General features: G+C 34.5%; 1 protein-coding gene across 1 annotated transcript in view; it reads right to left on the bottom strand.

The window, feature by feature from the left end:
- The window catches only part of ME1 (malic enzyme 1), a 175,911-nt gene that overhangs the window by 76,066 nt on the left and 76,989 nt on the right, over positions 1-22,856 (bottom strand). Inside the window, exon 6 of the mRNA XM_077750285.1 lies at positions 16,687-16,790. Within this exon, the coding sequence (XP_077606411.1) occupies positions 16,687-16,790 (104 nt within the window). The remainder of the gene's footprint in view (positions 1-16,686; positions 16,791-22,856) is intronic.

Raw genomic sequence — 22,856 nt, 5'->3', positions numbered from 1 at the left:
CAAATTATTTTCACATTTCCTACTGAACAAAACGTGCCCTTAATTTCTGACCTTTCACCAAACCAACTTTCTAACTTTGCTTACATAATGATTCTTTTCCTTTAAGCATTTTAATCCTTATTAATGAAACTACATCTCATTCAAATATTGTTATACTATTCCCCCATCCAACTGACCACACAGATAGTCTTTAAAAATAAAAACTAAACTGCTTTCATCAGTGCATACCTGCTTTATCTTTGATTATAAATACATTTAAATTAAGGAGAGCAGGAAAAAAAGATTACAAAAAAGAACTTTGTTTTGACACATAAGGCATTACTACTAATGGGGTTTTTTGCTTCTGTTTCTATGAGCACAATATTAAGGAAATCTATATTGAACCTCCTTTTCAAATACTACCAAAAAGTAGATATATCCATTCTTATTTTCCAATATATTACACATGGTAATACAGATGGAAAACTAAGAAAAACAAGCTTCAAGAAACTAGGCTGCTTTACTTCCCTATATAATAAGCCTAGAGAATAAGAAGAGAGATAGAGGAGGCATGGTATATAGATTTTGTCAAACCTTAATATCTTTAATAAATATAATAATTTACCTTTAATAAGCTCAGACAAAACATCTAGGGATCCCTCGATATAGACCTCAATGTCAATTCAAAGAGAAAAAGTAATGTGTCTGTTGGCCATCTACATGTCTTCTTTGGGAAAACGTCTAGTCACGTTTTCTGCCCATATTTTAACTGGATTATTTGTTTTTCCAGTATTCAGTTTTATAAGTTCTTTATATATTTTGGATACTAACCCTTTATCAGATATGTTATTTGCAAATATCATCTCCCATTCTGTAGGTTGTCTTTTAGTTTTGTTGATCATTTCTTTCACAGTGCAGAAGCTGGAGGTTCCTCAAAAAGTTCAAAAGAAAATTACCCTATGATCCAGGAATTGTACTACTAGGTATTTACTCAGAAACAAAAATACTGATTGAAGGGACACATGCACCCCAAGTTTATAGCAGCACTATCAGCAATAGTCAAATTATGGAAAAAGCCCAAATGTCTGCTGTATGATGACTGAATAAAGATGTAGTGTGCACGCCCGCGCGCGCGCACACACACACACACACACACACACACACACACAGGAATATTACCCAGCCATGAAAAAGAATAAAATCTTATCATCTGCAACAAAGTGGATGGAGCTACAGAATGTAATGCTAGGCAAAATAAGTCAATCAGAGAAAGATAAATACCATATGATTTCACTTATATGTGGAATTTAACAAGATGAACAGTCAAACCAGGATACAGACACTTAAGTATAGAAAACGAACTGAGGGTTACTGGAGAGGAGGTGGGCAGGGGGTGTAACCTGTGATGATGAGCACTGAGTGTTGCATGTAAGTGATGAATCACTAAATTCTACACCTGAAACTAATATTATTACACTGTATGTTAAACTGTAATTTAAGTGAAAACTAAAAAAGAGAGAGAAAAATTAATGATGGATACAACAGGAATTTGTTAAAATATTTTTCTTTAGAGAAACTTCAAAGTCTAAAACATAAATGTACCAATGCAACAAAAACTCAAATCTTTAGTTTACACAGGCAAAACCACTTTATTTGGAAAACTGTGTGTTTCTCTAGTTTATGTTAGTGAACCACCACCTCTCCTTTACATGTCACCACAGTTTTGTGAAGGCTAGATACATTTAAGTAATGCTTTTTCAAAAGCAGTTATTTTATACCCACTATGTGATAGGGTATACTATGCGATAGTGAGAATAATACTCACCCCTCGGTAATAAAGTTTCTTTTTTTTAATGTTTATTTATTTATTTTGAGAGAGAACAAAAGCATGAGGTGGGGGAGGGGCAGAGAGAGGGAAAGATAAAATCCTAAGCAGGCTCCATGTTCAGTGCAGAGCCCTACCCAGGGCTCTATCTCAGCACTGTAAGATCATGACCTGAGCCAAAATCAAGAGTCAAATGTTCAACCGACTGAGCCACCCAGGGATCCCTAAAGTTTCATTTTCTGACACAATTCATATTCTAGTAAGGAAAACAAGGCATGATAGGGAATATCACATTCATAAGACTCAAACAAACAGAATAAAACCAGTGGAAAACATTTATACCCATATCAAAGGAGTGCTGGACTTAATTAGAATTAATGATTTGAAGAAAATAGTATTAGGCAAGGAAAGCATCTGAAAGGGAAAAAGTTGTTAACCATGTTCAGCAAGAGATGAAGGCTGGGCCAGGATATAGGCAAAGATGCAAAACTAGCAAAATATTTGGGTATTCACATTAAATCTTTGAAGAAATATATATATATATATTCTTCTATACATACACATAAGCCATGCCTACAGATTCCTACAAATTTCAAATTGTTATATGAATACCTTTTATATTCACTTGAAAAAAATTGGAAAGATAGAATTTTTAAGACAAATATGGCTATAGTTAAATTGTCAATCTGATCTTTCTTTGTATGGGAAAGTGGAAAAAAAATTCTGAGTCATAAATTTGATTTGAGTCATGTTCCTCAGTAAGTGACATGGTTGCTGACTTTTCTCATATTGACACACATTCTTTCCATTCGATTTTTTTTTTTCAAATGGTTTACATCACCTTTGGACCACAGAGAATAATAGCAGATGGTGTCCCACAGAGTCATATGTTTTCATTAAATTTCTTATGAAAACCAAAGTAAATTATACTGATTATTATGACGGGTGGAATCCAAAAGGCCTTACAGATTTATAGATAAAATCATCTAAGTTATAAATATATCCACTCAACTAACAAAAAGAATGAGGTATAAAAGGCAATGATTGGCACAAGTGGAATAAGGCAGCACCGAAAGTTGGCATGAAAAAAAAAAGTTAGCCATGAAATTAACTGCAGCAGAAATGGCAGAAAGACAAACAGGAAAGCATGTTAAGGCCAAATATTTGGTAGAATGGTGAAGAAACCATTAAATTGCAGCCATGAGTAAGAGTGAAGACCACATAAACTTACATTTCTGATGACTTCTTTAAAAAGAGATAATATTATAAATAATAATAATAATAAATTTAGTAAATCTTGCCTTGATAATCAGGGGCTATATATCTTATGCCTTTGAAATCTGATATATGACCTTGAAGAACACTGACCATATTAATAGGTACTCTGAAAAGTCTGGTCTGAGACACCCATTCAGTACTGAATGGGTGAAAAAAAAAATCATCACTTTATGAAAACACCATCATCACATCTTGCAGCATATGGCAGGTGGTACAGCTTCAGACTAAGATTATTTTTCTTAAATATTATGTGACAGATCATAATAAAATCTGTGATGGCAGCCAAGGTTGGGGAAAGTCCTCTAGGTATTATAATAATCATCTTTGTGGCTATTCCTAGTCTTCCAATGGACTTTTAATTTTAATCATTTGAAGTTAAAAAGGAAAAATATTAAAAATACAATCCTTGCTGAAGAGTTTTTATTTCTTTCATTAAAAACTTGAACTAATAGCTTTTAAAAACTCACTTGAGGGGTGCCTGGGTGGCTTAGTCGGTTAAGCGTCCGACTTTCGCTTAGGTCATGATCTCGCGGTTCGTGGGTTCGAGCCCCGCGTCGGGCTCTGTGCTGACTGCCAGCTCAGAGCCTGGAGCCTGTTTCAGTCTGTGACTCCCTCTCTCTCTGACCCTCCCCTGCTCACGCTGTCTCTCTCTCTCTCTCCTAGAAATAAATAAAACATTAAAAAAAATTAAAAAAAAAAAAAACTCACTTGAGGTATAGCTTTTTTTTCTCATTTAGTTAATAATCACCAATGGAATTCTAATATAGAGAATTTTAGGTAGCAAAGCTGAAACAGTCATTCCTTGCTGTATTAACTTTCAGGGGCAAGTGATTCAGGAAAAAGAATCAGTTGGGGATGTAAAATGGGGAGGTATAAAAATGTAATTTTGGTATGTGTTCAAATTTAATTTTTTATCAACTTAAAACCAACCATATATACACAGGATGTGTGTATGCAAACCTCACAGTAATCACAAAGCAAAAACTTACTAAAAATACACAAGAGAAAATGACAAAGAAATCTGAACATTAAAGAAAGCAATCAAATAAGGAAAGAGAATTAATAGAGAGAACAAAATACATCCAGAAAACAATAAATTGGAAATAAATACCTACCAATAATTACTTTAAATGTAAATGAGCTAAATTCTCCAATCAAAATACAGTGTGGTCCAATGGATGAGAAAACAAGATGTATCTATATGCTGCCTATAAGGGACTAACTTCAGAAGGACACACAGAGACTGAAAGTGAAGGGACAAAGAAAGATATTCTATGCAAATGGAAATGAAAATAAAGCTGGTGTAGCTGTTTTCATATCATACAAAATAGACTTACACAATGTAATAAAAGAAAAAGAACATTACATAATGATATAGGGGTCATTCCAGCAAGAAGATATAACATTTATAAATACACATGCATCTAACACATGAGCACCAAAATATATACAGCAAATATTAACAGACCTAAAGGAAGAAATTGACAGCAGTATAATAGTAGTAGAGCCTTTAACATCCCACTTACATCACTAGTGAGATCATCCAGACAGAAAGTCAATAAGGAAACAGTGACCTTAAATGACACTCTAGACCAGATGAATTTCATAGATATACACATCTATGAAAGCGGCAGAATACATATTCTCTCAAGGGCTCATGGAACATTCTCCAGCACTAATCACATGTAAGGTCACAAAACAAGTCTCAATAAATTCAAGAAGACAAATTATATCAAGCAGCTTTTCTGACCACAATGGTATGAAACTAGAAATCAATTACAAGGAGAAAACTGGAAAAACTATAAATACATGAAACTTAAACAACATGCTACTGAAAAACCAATGGGCCATCAATGAAATCAAAGGAGAAACTAGAAAATAGCTAGAGACAAATGAAAACAGAAATACAATACACCAAATCCATGAGATGCAGCAAAAGTGATTGTAAGAGGGAAGTTCATAGTGATACAGGTCTACCTCGAGAATAAGAAACAAGAAAAACCTCAAAATAATTAACTTCACACCTAAAGGAACTGGGAAAAGGACAAATGAAGCCTAAATAAAGTTAGGAGAGGAAAGAAAATAATAAATATCAGAACAGAAGTAAATGAAATAGAGATGAAAAAGACAATAAAAAAGATCAATGAAACTAAAGGCTGATTCTTTGAAAAGATAAATAACAGTGACAAAGCTAGACAAACGAAGAAAAAAAGGGGGGCTCAAACATATAAAATCAGAAATGAAAAAACAATCACAACTTTAACCACAAAAATAAAAAGGATTATAAGAGACGATTACAAACAATTATACAATAAATTAGACAACCTAGAAGAAATGGCTACATTGCTAATAACACACAATTTTCCATGACTGAATAATAATGCAGAAATAAAAATCTGAATAGACTTATTTCTTATAAGACTGAATCAGTAATCAGAAACCCCCAACAAACAAAAGCCCAGGATCAGACAGATTCACTGGTTAATTCTACCAAATATTCAAAAAAGATTTCATGCCTATCCTTCTCAAATTCTTCCAAAAAGTTGAAGAAAAGTAAACACTTCAAAACTCATTTTACAAGGCCAGCATTACCTTGAAACCAAACCCAGGTAAGGATACCAGAAAAAAAAAGGGAAATTATAGGCCAATATCCTTGATGAACATAGAGGCAAAAACTGTCAACAAATATTTGCAAACCAAATTCAACAATACATTAAAAGGATCATAAAGAATGATCGAGTGGGACTTATTCCAGGGTAGCAAAAATGGTACATCTGCAAATCAATCAATGTGATGTACCATGCTAACAAAATGAAGATAAAAATCATATGATCGTTTCAACAGATGCAGAAAAGTATTTGACAAAAGTCAACATCATTTATGATAAAAAAAAAAAAGCTCTTAACAAAATATGCACTGAGAGAACTTATCTCAACATAACAAGGGCAATACATGACAAACCCACCATTAACATCATGTTCAATGGGGAAAAGCTGAAAGCTTTTACTTTAAGATCAGGAACAAGATGAGGATGCCCACTCTCGCCACTTATATTCAACATAATATTAGAAGGTTCTAGCTATAGCAATCAGAGAAGAAAAAATAAAAGGCATCCAAACTGGAAAGGAAGAAGTAAAACTGTTTCTATTTGTAGATAACATTATACCATATACAGAAAACAAAGTCTCCACCAAAAAAAAAAAAAAAGCTACAAGAATAAACAAATTCAGTAAAGTTACAGTATACGAAACTGATATACAGAAATCTATGGTGTTTGTATACAATAACAAACTACCAGAAGGACAATGAAGAAAAAAATCTCATTTAAAATGCATGCAACGGGCACCTGGGTGGCTCAGTTGGTTAAACATCTGACTTCAGCTCCCGTCAAGATCTCAAGGTTCATAGGTTCAAGCCTGGGCTCTATACTGACAGCTTAGAGCCTGGAGGCCTGCTTCGGATTCTGTGTCTCCCTCTCTGCCTCTCCCCTGCTTATTCATTCTCAACAAATCAATCTCTCTCTCTCTCTCTCTCTCTCTTTCTCTCTCCTCTCTCTCTCACAAAAATTAAACATTAAAAAAATACATCCAAAAACATCCAGTAATAAATTTAACCAAAGAAATGAAAGACCTATACAGTGAAGACTGTGAGACACTGATGAAAGAAATTGAAGACACAAATAAATGTAAAGATATTCCATGCTCATGAGCAGAAAGAAATAATATTGTTAAAATGTCCATAATACACAAAACAATTTATAGATTCAGTGCAATCCCTATGAAAATTCCAATGGCACCTGTTATAGAATCAAAACAAATAATTCTAAGATTCATATAGAACCACAAGAAGTCCCAAATAGCCAAAGCAATATTGAGAAATAAGAAAAATGTTGGAGGCATCACACACCCTGAAATCAAAGTACACTACAATGTGATATTGGCATAAAAACTGACATACAGATCAATAGAACACAACTGAGAGCCAAGAAATAAATGCACACATATACACATATAATTTACAGCAAAAGGAATCAATATCATCAAGGATAGTCTCTTCAATGAGCGGCGCTGGGAAGAATTGACAGCCACATACAAAAAAAAAAAAAAAGAGCCAGAAGATTATAGCACACAATACATAAAAATTAACTCAAAACAGATTAGACTTTATTGTGAGATCTGAAACCATAAAATTCCTAGAAGAAAACATAGGCGGTAAATTCTTTGACTAATGGTCTTAGCAATCTGTTTTTGGATCTGACTCCAAAGGCAAGAGAAACAAAAGCCAAAATAAACAATTAGGACTACATCAAACTAAGATACTTCTGTACAATGAAAAAAAATCATAAAAATAAAAAGTCAACCTATTGAATGAGAGAAGATATTTGCAAATCATAAATCTGATAAGAGATTAATATCTAAAATATACAAGGAATTCATAAAGTCAATAATAAAAAAATCAAACAACCTAATTAAGAAATGAAATGGGCAGAAGATCTGAATAGACATTTTTCCAAAGAAGACATAAAGATAGCAAAAAGACACATGAAAATATATTCAGAAGCCACTATTCATTTGGGAAATGCAAATCCAAACCACAATTAGATATCACCTCACACTTGTTAGAATGACTATTATCAAAAGAGAAGAAATGACAAGTCTTGGAGAGGATGTGGAGAAAAGGAAATGTAAACTGCTGTAGAACTATGGAAAACAATATAGATTCCTCAAAAATTTAAGATAGTTATCATATGACCCAGCTATTCCACTTCTGCATATTTATCTAAAAAATACAATAACACTAACTTAAAAAGATATATTCATCCCTATGTTCACCGAAGCATTATTTACAGTAGCTAATATATAGAAATGGCCTGAAGTGCCCATTGATAGATGAATGGATAGAGGATAAGATAGATACACACACACACACACACACACACACACTCACACACACACACACACACACACACACAATGGAATACTACTCAGTCATAAGAAACAGAAATCTTGCCATTTGTGACAAAATGGATGGACCTTGTGGGAATTTGCTAAGTAAGTCAAATTGAGAAAGACAAACACTGATTTTACTGATGTGTGGAATCTAAAAAAAAAGAAATAGACAAAAAATTTTTAAAAATAAAAATAAGCCTCAGAGCAAGATTGATGGTTGTCAGGGAGAAAGGGAGTTGGGGTGGGCAAAATGATTTTAAAGGGGGTTCTATTGGTGACAGATGGTTAGTAGACTTTTGGTAGTGATCACTTTGCAGTGTATACAAATGTCATATTACAATGCTGTGTACTTAAAACTTATATACCAATTATACCTTAATTTAATAAAAGTATTACTATAAGAAGTATAACCAGAAAAACAAACACAAATATTTAAGGAATGCATATATGTGGTGATTTTAATAGATATTTGACAATATGCAAGGATTATAAGAACCTTAATACCGTATTTCCTAAAATTAAGTTACATGACAATAAGGAATTCTGTGAAATACCAGACTCCTTCCTGGTATTCTTGTACACAAGAAATAGCAAGCGTTGGCAAGGATGTAGTGAAAAGGGAAGCCTCATGCACTGTTGGTGAGAATGTAAATGGGTGTAACCACTGTGAAAAAGACTATGGAGGTTCCTCAAAAACATAAAATTGAAATGCCATATGATCTGGTAGTTCCACTGGAACTACTATTTATCCAAAGAAAACAAAAAACACTAATTCGAAAAGATATATGCATCTTTGTTTACAATAAATATGCAATTATTTATATATTTATATACTTACATATTTGTAAGCAATATGTAAATATGCAGCATTATACATATAAGAGCCAAGATATGGAAGCAACCCACATGTCCATTGACAGATGAATGGATAAAGGATATGTGGTGTATGTACACAATGGAATATTACTCAATCATAAAAAAAATGATACCTTGCCATTTGTGAGAACATGGATAGACCTAGAAAGTATTAGGCTAAGTTAAATAAGTCAGAGAAAGACAAATACCATGATTTCACTTACATGTGAAACCTAAAAAACAAACAAAAAACACAAAAGAAGGCTGAAAGGAACCCATATGTACAAGAGAACAAATTGGTGGCTGCCAAAAGGGAGGATGGTAGAGGGATGGGTAAAATGGGAGGAAAAGTGAGAGGTACAGGCTTCCAGTTATGAAATGAGTAAGTCACAGGGATGAAAGATATAACATAAGCAATACAGTTGATGGTATTTTAAGTGTTTGGTGACAGATGGTGACTACACCTGCAGTAAGCACAGCATAATGTATAGACTTGTTGAATCACTATGTTGTACAACTGAAACTAATAGAACACTGTGTATCAACAATACTTCAATTTTAAAAAACTGAACACACAACCAAAACAACAACAAAAAGAGGTCATAAATATAGAGAACAAACTTGTAGTTGCCAGATGAGAGAGGGGTAGGGGATGGATGAAATAGGTAAAGGAGATTAAGAGTTACAAACTTCCAATCGTATGATAAATAAGTCACAGGGATGAAAAGTACAGCATTTGGAAATACAGTCAATATTATAATAACATATGGTGACAGATGGTAACTACACTTATCATGGTAAGAACTGTGTAATGTATAGAATTGTTGAGTTACTATGTTGTACACCTAAAACTCAAAAAAGTTAAAAACAGAACTACCTTACGATCTAGTAATCACACTACTGCCTATTTACCCCCAAAATACAAAAACATTAATTCAAAGGTATATATACACCCCTATATGTACTGCAGCATTATTTACAATAGACAAACTATGGAAGCAGCTCAAGTGTCCACCAAGTGGTAAATGGATAAAGAAAATGTGGTGTATGTATACAAAATAGAATACTACTCAGTCATAAAAAAGAATGAATTCTTGCCATGTGCAACCACATGGATGGAGCTAGAGATTATTATGCTAACTAAAATAAATCAGAGAAAGACAAATACCGTATGATTTCATTCATGTGGAATTTAAGAAACAAAACAAATGAGCACGGGGAATAAAAAATAGAGAGAGAGAGAGACAAACCAAGAAATACTCTCAACTATAGAGAACAAACAGGTGGTTACCAGAGGGGAGGTAGGGGATGGGTGAAATAGGTGATGGGGATTAAGATGAGGATTAAGAGCACACTGATCACAATGAGTACTGAGTAATGTACAGAATTGGAGAACCACTATATTGTGCATCTGAAACTAATAAAATACTGTATGTTAACTATCCTGGAACTAAAATTAAAAACTTACTTAAAAAATGAAACTAATATAACATTTTAGGTCACCATATTTCAGTAATAATTTTAAAAAAACTGAAAAATATCCCTCCCACCAAAAAAGAGGTCACCAAGAAGTGAGGATAAATAGTAAAGAGAAGAGTTTTAAGTTCCAACCCTTCAAACAATAAAAGACTCTTAAATACTGAGAACAAACAGGGTTGATGGGGGTGGGGGAGAGAGGAAAAGGAGTGATGGACATGAAAGAGGGCACTTGTTGGGATGAGCACTGGATGTTATATGGAAACCAACTTGACAATAAACTATAAAAGAAAAAATAAATAAAAATAAAAATAAATAAATACACTTGGGGGGGTGGGAAGCTCCAACCCTGAAGCACTCTACAGTACAGAGGTTAGGGGAATGAGAATAAACAAGGCAAGGAACGTGTGTTAGAGCACTCACTGAGGTAGAAGGAAGCCAAAGAGAGTGTGCTATTCTGGAAACAAAGGGAAGTAAATGACATAATGAAAGTGCTCAGTGAATATATTTGGGTATCAAATTCATTCCTTATTTAGGATTATTTTCTTCACCTATACTCCAAATGTAGAATTACTAGGCTGAATTGATAAAATTGTTGAAAAGGCAAGTACCAGGAAACAGACCTGGAGATGCTAATTAACATGCAGGCTAACTAATCCAGACTAAATAATCAGTACTTTGTGAATTCAGTTTTTCCATTGTTTATTAGTTTACGCAACTATAATCAAAGAGCTCAAGTTAATTTCCAATGAAAATATCATGACTAAAACAGCTATCATGACTTTAACAACACACTTCATAAGAGAAATTACTTGTATCTATTAAAAAAGTAAATATAACAAAAGTAAAATCTATGCTCAAAAAGAGATAATTACATCTATAACATTTATCCAATTTACATAAATTAAGTCACCTATTATTCTTAGCAATTTGTTTCCTTTGTTGCATTTATTATGATTTCATTGTTTCATTTGATTATTTGCTGGTTTACTTGTTTATTACCTGCCTCCTCTAGTAGAGAATAAGCTACATCAAAGACAGAGATTATTTTTGTCTTATTCATCCCTGTATCCCCAGTACCAAGCACTGTGCCTGAGTTTCAACAAATGAAAAATGAATCAAAACAATAAGGAAGAAAAACTAGGTAGTTTGACAAGACAATTTTACTAGAGAAATCTAGCTCCTGTTAGGGCACAGGTAACTGGGGCAACTCAATGGCTTGCTCCAATAGCCAATTTTTCTTTTCTTTTCTTTAAAAAATTTTTTATGTTTATTTATTTTTGAGAGAGAGAGATAGAGACAGAGCACGACAGAGAGGGGCCTGGGGAGAAGGAAACACAGAATGTGAAGCAGGCTCCAGGCTCCGAGCTGTGAGCACAGACTCCAGTGCAGGGCTCGAACTCACTAACGGTGAGACCATGACCTGAGCTGAAGTCAGACTTTTAATCGACTAAGCCACCTGGGTGTCCCCAGTAGTCAATTTTTCTAAATCAAAAATATTTTACAGGAGCTGGCATTTGTCTGTCATATGACTTGATAACAGAATATCAGAAATAATCTATTGAACAGATTCCAAGAAATGCCTTAATTACAACAACTTTGGAACTTTTTTTCTGCTCAATTTTTATCTTTATCTAAATGTCACTGTACTGAATGCCATGACATGGTACTGAGTAATGTAATGTAAAAGCCAGAGGACCTCCCTAATAGGTACAAAAATGCTCTCAGATCCTATACCTCCTGGGCAGAGAAAGTTAATCACCAGGAAGAAGCATTAATCATCAGAGTAGTCAAACACTCTTCAGCAAGGTAGATCCGCTAAGTCAGGTGTCTGGCTGGATCCTGACACAAGGGATGAGATGTCTGGTTTGATGCCTCCCAAAATCCTGAATTCCCAGATTCCCTAAAATGTTCTGAAGCCACAAAAAATAAAAAAGGTCTTACCTTTCTTTCTTGGGAATCATGTACACAGAAGCTTCCATCCCTTAAAAGAACATGAGCCTTCCTAACCTCCATCTTCCATCCCTTAAAAGAACATGAGCCTTCCTAACCTCCATCCCCCTTCACCTCCTCTCCAGACCCTTAGGCCTATAACCAGGGTTATGTCCTAATATAACACACCTAGGACACAGTAGGCCTAACAAAGGAAGAAAGGGGATATTCCACAAAGAAACTATAATATCTAGCTAGTTTATATTAGCCAGAAGAGTACATGGGAGATGAAATTCTGCTCAAAGGAATTTAAGTATTAGATAAGAAAGAGTTTATCGATTGGAAGCCACTATTCTGAGATGCAGGATTTACAACCAGTAGGAATCTCAAAAGATGGTATAAATTCACTACTAGGATGGTTCCTGGAAACAGCGGAGGTAAAGGCTCATATTAAATATTGCTGCTGTGGCTGATGGCAGAAGGGGGATCACAAGCCTCTGAGAGTACATTCTAGAATGCACATGCTACATACAGCTGGAAAACCCATCAGATTATTATGTTCCACCTGAAGGTCCAGAAAACACATCATTTACGATAGCAATAAGGAATATGCCAGTGAGAAGATATCCACATTAGTAAGTTTTGTGGTGGTTCTTTTCTAAAGGCCAGAACTGACAGAAGGAAATGCTGTTATAGAATTAGGCTCACTGATAGCAATGGGGATGATAGAACCAGCTAAGGATCAGAAGCCATGAGAAGCTCGGAGGACATAATTATCATAAGAGTGGCAAGGCGTTTTTAGTGGGGAGCTGACCCACAGAGAGAGAGAGTTTAAAAATACAGCATCCCTAGAGGCAAAACAGATAGCTGACAAGGCTCCTACTCAATATGTACAATCAAAATAAATCAAAGATGAATGAACAAATCTGAGGGAAGTTGCCCCAGTGAAGTTACAATCTCTTGCTTAGTTTCTAAACCTGAGCTAATTTTTTAACTCAGAACCCTCTAGAGGCCTAGTGGGGTGGGGGTGGGGTGGTGCCTGGGGGGCTCCGTCAGTTAAGCATCTGACTTCTGATTTGGAATCAGGTCAAGTTCTCGTGTTTCATGAGAAGGAGGCCCATGGTGGGCTCCATGCTCAAGCGTAGAGCCTGCTTGGGATTCTCATTCTCTCTCTCTCTCTCTCTCAAAATAAATAAATAAACTTAGGTGGAGAAAAAAGAGGCCTAGGAATCCAGAGGGAAAGGTCTGCCAACACCATAGCAAGAATACAGGGTAATAATTTCCCTAATCCTTCTCCAATGGGACCTATATCCCTTTATTCAGTAACTGTGCTCTGGGGACAGAGAATACCCAAACATGTCAAGGGCACAATGTTGACAGTGATGCCAGAAGACCTAAAGCATCTATATAATGTCAACCTTCTCATTAGAGTAGAAGCATAGGGAAGCCAGTAATAAATGGAGCTCTGACCAAGGTCTAACTCATAATGGGTCCGACTACAGACTGATTTCCTTAGTCTCCAAATGCGTAATCAGAAGAGACTAACTTAGTAAGTACCATAACACCCATACCGAGTCCTTGGCCTATAGGTAAAGAGCTATAATTGTGAAGAAAGTCAAGAGGAAGAATTTAAAACCAAACCCCCCAATCCTGAGAATGTAATTAAAAAAACATAGTATTGGGTGGGGGATGGGAGATTGGCAGAAATTAGTGTTCCCTTAAGTACCTAACTGGCATGCATGGATGATTCCAGTGAAGTTATCCAGGCTGTTGGTGGTTCCACACTGCAGTTCAACTTCTCCCTTCTCCCACTATCTCTGTCCCCTCCCTTGCAAAGGGGTTCATTCCAAGGGCTCTCCCTAGTAAACTCCATCTCAAAATCTAGTTCCTGAGTAACTCAACTTGCAATAGTCATCTTCCACCTTGAATATAAATTACATTTTCTTTTTAAATAATCTTGGGCTTATCTTCAGAACCACTTCTGAATTTAACTGGTGTCCCTTCTAGAAAATTTTCCCAAAGCTGCAACATGCTAGAAATATTTTTGAAGTCTTTGGGATTATTCTCTGGGAAGAGCCTATGCATAATTCCTGATATATAGGTGCTCTCTGCTTTTAAAATTATTGACTTTTGTCAATCCCTATATCCTTATCAAAGATTTCAGGTAATCCCTCAATTCACTATTTAAAAAAAAAAAAAAAGCTTTTCTGAATTCATTGACACAGAGCATTCAAAATTAGCTCATACCTCATTTTCTCCAGAAAGCTTCTCATTGATTCTCAATGGAATAATTTCTATTTTATTTCATCAGCATTTAAGTATATAGGACATATAAACTATGTTCATAAATTTGTTTAGCAGTTTCTTTGTAAGTATACTGAAGTTGTGTATATAAAGATAGACTCTATTTACACAAATAGACAATAAAAACAATTATGTGAAGAACTGCATTTTCCTTTTCTTTTATAGTTGCACAGTGTTCCTTACATACTCTCTGGATTTTTTTATTATTATTTTTAATGTTTATTCATTTTTTTGAGAGAGAGATGAAGGCAGAGTGTAAGTGGGGTAGAGGCAGAGAGAAAGAGACACAGAATCCAAAGCAGGCTACAGGCTCTGAGCTGTCAGCACTGAGCCCAACACAGGGCTCGAACCCATGAACTGTGAGATCATGATCTGAGCCAACGTTGGACGCTTAACCAACTGAGGCATCCAGATGCCCGTCTGGGTTTTTGTTTTTTTTTAAGAATTTTATTTTTAGGTAATCTCTGCACCCAACGTGGAGCACAAACTCACAATCCTTGATATCAAGAGTTGCACATTTCACCGACTAAGCTAGCTGGGAACCCCTACATAATCTCCTGATTTGTGTTGCTACCTAAAAAGTTACAGGTAATTTTTAAACATTACATTGTATACGAGAAACTACTAGAAACTACTGTACCATACAATATTGAGCTTAAACTACAATTTCTCAACTATTTCTATGAATAAGTACAGCTTAACCAAGTAAGTTAATAACAAGAAATCAGGCATGTGTTTTCAAAAAGTAGCCCATACTAACTGGCAAATATACTCTTCCTTGAAACTTTGGGCAATGAGAGATTCAATACATTCTAAATGTTGTGCAAGCTAATGAAAGCACTTTCTGCTATTGCATACAACTTCTTAAAATTAAGTCTTATACTAAAAAAAAAACCCCAGAAGTACATCTCTAGTTACAACTCATTCTAGTGATGAGTATATTTCTAGGAAAAACCAAGGCAACATATATGTTTTAAAATAGTACTTGGTTTTTGTGGTAGTAACAAATGGGATGACTGTCCATTAGTGTGACGAAATTATCATAGAATACATTACTAAATTATGGTGGAAATTTCTTTATTGAAAAAAAATTGAAAAACCTTATAGTAGTACTTGGCCCACAATTAAATGCTACAGAAACTAGGTGAAATACAGTACTGCATTTTAATCATATACTGTAGATTTAATCAGAGACTCATGAATTGTGATTGGATGTCCTGTTTCTTAAACACCATTCTGTACTTGTGGCTTATACTAACTCATACTCACTCCCCACTTCCTCTGCTTCTCCTACCACAAAAGGGTCAAATACACCCACAAAGATGACAGAAGATCACATTTTATCAGCAGCCAAAAACGAAGTACAGACTGTCAATGATCACAGGCTTGCTCAGGTAATCTGGTCATTGACTACTGCCTCATTCACCATAATCATGTATTTCAATAACCACAAGATCTAAAGAATTTTTGTAGAAGAATCTTCAGGGATAGAAAGAGAGACAACATTTTTAAACGGTTTTTTTAATGTTTATTTTTGAGAGAGAGAGACAGAGTGTGAATGGGGGAGGGACAGAGAGAAATGGAGACAAAATCTGAAGCAGGCTACAGACTCTGAGCTATGAGCACAGAGTTCAACATGGGGCCTGAACTCACCAACTGTGAGATCACAACTTGAGCTGAAGTTAGACACTTAACTGACTAAGCCACCCAAGTACCCCCCAGAGAAAATCTTTTTTGAAACAGACACATGACATTATCATTTGGTCACTAATAACCATGACAAGCGTGTGTGTGTGTGTGTGTGTGTGCGCGCANCTTGAGCTGAAGTTAGACACTTAACTGACTAAGCCACCCAAGTACCCCCCAGAGAAAATCTTTTTTGAAACAGACACATGACATTATCATTTGGTCACTAATAACCATGACAAGCGTGTGTGTGTGTGTGTGTGTGTGTGTGCGCGCGCACATACGTGTGAACAAATCCCTTCTAATTACTAAACATACTATACCAAACCTGGATACTTTTATAGCTTATTATGTTATCTTTAAATTTTTGAAATTCAATTCAAAGATAAAGATTATACGTACTTGGAAGAAACTGCCTCCATGAATTCATCCAAAAAGTCATCATATTCAGGACCTCTCACTCTTCTCTGACGTAGTCCAATGTACAATGGATCTTTAAGTAAATCCTATTAAAAAAAAGTCACCATAGATATAGAAATAATGATAGGTATGTCATTCCTACTTTCTGAGCTTCAATTTCCTCAGCTACATAATGAGGAAATTTCTATTCTAGAAATAGAAATAAAATCTTTCCATACTGAGGCAGAATTAACCTACAGAGTATTATATTTATATATTATTAGCATTACATAAATTGTCTACAGTATTTATATGTCAAATAATAAAAGTAATTACTAAACATTAAAACATTCTGCTTTATTTTGGGGAAAAAAAGGAATTAAAATCTCTCAGTGGTGCTAATTAGAAGACTTCAATTCAGACTTTACAGGCAAAGTTTATCATAAAACAATATTGAGTTTTAAAGTATTACATCAGTTTAGGAAATGGAAAGATACCAATTCTTTTGTTAGGTTTATTTTGTTTCTGAAAGCAAAATCGTCAACATTTTAATATATTAACTGGCTGATATTAAAAATAAATTTTTACCTTAACTAAAGTTTTCTTAAACTTTTTAAACTTTACAAAGCTCAAGTTTACTCTGTTCAAGTTTTGGTATAAGTAATAGTGTTTTTTATGAGATCAATTTTTTCACTGAAGTATAATGTATATACTATAAAATGCATACATAACAAAAGCTCTTAGGAAACTAGGGACAGGAACGAACTTCCTCAACCTAATAGAGGGCATCTGTGAAAAAAACCAACAGCTAACAACATATTTAACAGTGAAAGACTGAATGCTATTCCCCTAAGATTAGAAACAAGACAATGATATCTACTCTCACGACTTCTATTCAACACTATACTGGATACCTTAGCCATTACAATAAGGCAAGAAAAAGAAAATATAAAAATATAGGTTGGAAAGAAGAAAGTAAACTGTTTTAATTTGTATACACATGATCATGTATATGGAAAATACTTAGAAATCTATACACACAAAATAACCAACTAGAAAAAATATGTGAATTTAACACAGGAGTAGATCTAAGACCAACATATACAAATCAACTGTATCTCTATATAACAGAAATGAACAGTTGAAAATGAAATAAAATATACAACCCCATTTACAGCAGCATTACAAAACATAAAATTCATAGGGATGTATTTCACAAAATATGTTTAAGCCCTATACACTAGAAACTATAAAATATGGCTGAAACAAATTTAAAAAGACAAACTGCTTTTGTGGACTGGAAAGAAAATTGCAATCTATGTCATGCAATAGTGAAATAATGGAAAAACTGTCATCTTCTGTAACCTGAAACACAGACAATGTACCTAAAGAACTTGTGAATCTGGCTGAAGAGATATCCAGGCAGAATGATGAATGTGTAAGTTGGCTCCTCTTAGCTGTTATGATAAAGTTAAAACAGGGATGAGGTAAATAAGGAAATGTTTAGCTTGTGAGCAACATTTAAAGAGAACATAGAGGACACAAGATCTGCTTGTGAAAGATTTCCAAAGTAAAATAAGGCCTGCAATCAAAGATTCAAGTGTGTGGTTAGAACAACTTTTGTGGAAAACTCTGATTTAAACTGGAGCCTAACAGACCATCTTGACTGGATAAAAAGAACTGGTTCTGCAGCACTCTTGATATTTCAGCCAATGTCTGGAGAAGGTCTGTTTTGAAAAGAATTATAAGTCCTTTATCTAATGAAGTAGACAATCTGATACACAAAAAGCCTTTAAAAATTTTGGGGGCATACTGTACTATTTGGACGATTTGGAACAGAGACACTTCAAAAAGAAAATACTTCTCTGGCCCCCCAACTTTCCACAGGCAGAAAGCAGACAGAGAAAGCTATTCAGCTACAACATGGCCATTTCCTATGGAAAAGGAAGGATATCGCAAAGGACAGAGCCAAGAGCTCAGAGAGCAGATCCAAAGGCCTAAAAGAACAATGAACTACAGAACCGCTCTTAGGAAATAGAACTAGACTCCCTTCAAAAAAATTCCCTACCCCCCAGGTAGGCAGCCGGGCAACATGTGCCCAGTAGCAATTCAATGATTTGATTCATATGATTCCTGTTTCTCCCATTTTGAATGAAGTGTTGATTATCAAAGTGTTGTTCCTGCCTCACCACTGAATAGCTAAGAGCAGCCATACCAAGGAGTGAAACAAAAGAAGCTTCATTTGCATCTGGACCAGATTTAGATAACAGGGTCCTAAACCTTGAGCCTGCTGCTGCTGTGGGATGAAACTTCTGGGAATCTAGGATGGAGATGTGCATATTTTACATGCAGAATGTGAATAATGTGTGAAGGATGAGAATCTAGATGGAGAAAGGCTGTGCCAAGCATCCTGGCCTTCCCAGTCATCCCAGTGAATCAACAACATTAATAAAATAATAACTGTTTTAAGTCACTAAATTTGGATGTGGTTTATTATGGACAAATGATATGTTTTTGCAGGTGCTGTGATATTAAAAGGTTAACCATTTGAATCATCTGAGTTGGGGTTTGCTTAAAGCCAATAGAAATTATAGCCCAGTTCATACCTATTGTCCTAGTATAATTATTAACAGCATCCTCTTTCAGTGGGTTTGGCCAATAGATTATGTGGTCATCCTACTTATAATATACTGCACAACAATGAGTTAAGGCTTTCCAACTAGCTGGAAGTTAACATATTTAATCATATAAATGTATTTCAGATGAAATGTAAATTTAAAACAGTGCTATTGTAAAGCCCAGCTGTTTTGTGAGGCCTAAAATCTTTAAACAATCTACTGGCAGGCTTCTGAACAGCTGAGGTTGAAGTGCCAAGGAGCTACTAATGGCTGCCAAAATAAAAATATTTTCTCCATGTGTGGAATATATTTGGACTTCGAAAACATGAATTAGAAAAAGAACACAATTGAGAAAAGATGTTATATGTCCCCCCTTCTCTTTTCTCTCATTCTTTCCCATACTAATAATTAAAGTACATATCATAATGAAGTCCAACTACAATGAAGGGTCAATTATAGAAAATTTATGAATAAGATAAAGCTTTTGAATTAAATCAGGAAGTTATAAAATTCTTCCAGTCATAATGTCCTTGTCAAAAGTTACTATTTTTAGAAAATTTCATGATAATTAAGGCTTGAATTAGGGCTTGAGTGCATTCTTGGAGATCTTTCTGACCAAAAAAATTAGTATCTACAAAAAAACAATCTAACAAGATTACCCAATTTTGATAATGGCTTCTCCAAAGACCGCCTAGTTTGCACACAAGTGGTATTAAGTAAAAACTTATTATGACCATGAATAAACATTTAACAGATCTTTGTTGGAGAATAAATGAAAGACTTGATATCAAGCAAGCACTTATATAAGGTTAGACTTTCTTTAGCAAGAGATATCAATACCTATGGTGTCACTAAAGACTTAGAAGCATGAAAGAAGGAAACAGAGTAGGGGAAAAAAAACAGTGAAAGACCAAACATATAAAAATATAAGAGAATTCCAGAAAGGAGATAAGGAGGGAATATGTTGGTGAAGCTAATTACTCATTAGCAATATCTCAATTCTGGAAACTTGGAAATTATTATTTGAAGTATTCATTTATTTAATGCTAACAGAAATCATGATCAACTCTCACCTTGTTCTTGTCTCTCACATTCCTGCATTTCCAATATGGAATTGGAGAATTAAAAAACATTTTCTCAAGAATGAAAAAAATAATTTATTTTTTATTCCTACATAGACCTTAGAGTGTGTTTAGGGTTGACAGGCATCCTGTACATGTGGACATATCCCAAATTTAATGATTTTTATCCTGTGAACATCCTAAATACTCTGTATTCAGATTTTTTCAATAAATTACAAAAATCTGGTAGTCAGAAATAAAGCCCCTTAATAAAGGATTTTTTTTATCATTACAAAGGTAAAGTTTACCCATCAGAAAATTTGAGAGCACTGAAAAGTAAAATTAACAACAAAGAACACCAATAATCTCTACCCACTACTAGCATCTTGATGCATATTTTCTAGGTCCTTTTCTTCTTATGCATGTAGAATATTATCTCTCCAAATGTGTGGCAATATCATAGACTTGTTTTACAACCCCTTTTCACAGAGGAGTATATCATGAGATGTTTTCATGTCATTAGATGAACATTTTAAAAACTTGTGATCTGTATTGAAATTCTGGCCTCCTAGGGAGGATGAACAAATTAACATCTCCCTCCTCAATGACACCTAAGTACAGATCTTTCTTGACTTATGACAGACTTACATCCCAATAAACCCATCATAAATTGAAAATATCTTGAAAATGCATTTAATACATCTAACCTATGAAAATCATAACTTAGTCTGGCCTCCCTTAAATGTTCTCAGAACACTTATATTAGCCTACACTTAGGCACAATCATCTACAAAATGCCTATTCTATAATAATGTGCAGGTTCTCTCATGTAATTTCTTGAGTACTCTACTGAAGAACAGAATGGCTGTCTGGGTACAGAACGGCTATAAATGCATTGGCTGTTTCACCTCGTGATTGTGTGGCTCAGGGAGCTGCAGATGGCTGCCTCTGCCCAGCATCACAAGGGAGAGGTCATACCACAGACCACTGGCCTGGGAAAAGATCAAAATTCACATTGTGAAGTATGGTTTCTGCTGAATGCATATAGCTTTGGCACCATTGTGAAATCCAAAAATCATAAGTCAAACTATTGTATGTCAGGACTGTCTGTTTATCTATTTTGTTGCAGCTACAGGTATTATCTTTCCATAAATCTGCATGTACATATATAAAAATATATAAATATATAATAAATATAATATACAACTATTAAATATATGAAAATACATATATTTGTATGTATAAAATGTTGTCAAGTAGCATTTATTTGTATTTCTCTTCTAACACTGCTAAACATTTTCTTAGAAGTTTATTGATCATTTTTATTTCATTTGCAAATTATCTATGCCCATATGTCCTTAGGCAATTTTTATATTTCACATTTGACTTTTTCTTATTGGCTTCAAAGTGTTCTCTGAATATTATGAATATTTATCTGCTATAATGGTATGAATGATTATTCCCCATTTTAGCATTTATTTTTAAGTTTTATTTATGATATATAGGTGATTATTTTCTTTGTTGCTATTTACTCATTTTTAAATGAAAAAATTGAGTTCTGTAAATAATATACAATTGTGGCTGTTTTGCTGGCTCATATCATCAGTACAATTAAGCAAACCAACTGCCAACATTCAGTCAAGAGTCTGAGGCACAAAATTTTAAACACTGCATAAAAGCAATACTTAAAATGTCAGCATGCATATGAGCTGGCATGAATTTTAAAAAGTGGTAGAAGTAAAAATGATTAAAATCTGATTGTGATTCAGTAAGTCTGGAGCAGGGTCCAGGATTTCGCATTCTTTCTTTTTTTAAGGTTTTATTTATTTTTGAAAGAAAGAGAGAGACAGAATGAGCAGGGATNTATTAGTCTTGTGACCTACAGAACTATAATGTAATATATTTGTGTTGTTTTAAGGCATTACATTTGTAATAACTTTTTACAGTAGTAATAGAAAACTAACACGTTAAGGCCACATTTTAGTGCCAACACTAGTTTCTGTACAAGGGCTAGAAGATATATGGCAGCTACATGTGATATAAAGTCTGTAAGGTTTTTCTTTAGTTTCTCTCCATCATAGCTGGTTCATGCCAAATATGAAGAGCAACTTTCTGGAAGACAAGGGGGAACGTTCTGAATGGGAGGAGGCTTTAACTTCCTGAGTTCAAGTTCCATTAAGGACTCATGTATACACTGTATACATGAACTGAAGGCCAAACTAAACAGAAAACTAGTATCAGAAATCTGAGACCTAGGGCAATGAATAAATAAAGAATAACTGTAAAAACAAGTGACCATTGCCCTCTTGAAGACTGACCAAATGTTATGGGTTAAACTATGTCCTCACCAAAATCATATATTGAAGTTCTAACTCCCAATACCTCAGAATATGACTGTATTTGGAAATGGAGTCTTTTAAAGAGGTGATTAAAATAAATGAGGTCATCAGGGTGGATCATAATCCAATATAACTAGGGTCCTTATACTAAAATA

This window comes from Crocuta crocuta, unplaced genomic scaffold (genome assembly GCF_008692635.1).
Source record: "Crocuta crocuta isolate KB4526 unplaced genomic scaffold, BGI_CrCroc_1.0 scaffold9, whole genome shotgun sequence".
Classification (NCBI taxonomy): domain Eukaryota; kingdom Metazoa; phylum Chordata; class Mammalia; order Carnivora; family Hyaenidae; genus Crocuta; species Crocuta crocuta.
This window is presented reverse-complemented; position numbering and strand designations above follow the sequence as displayed.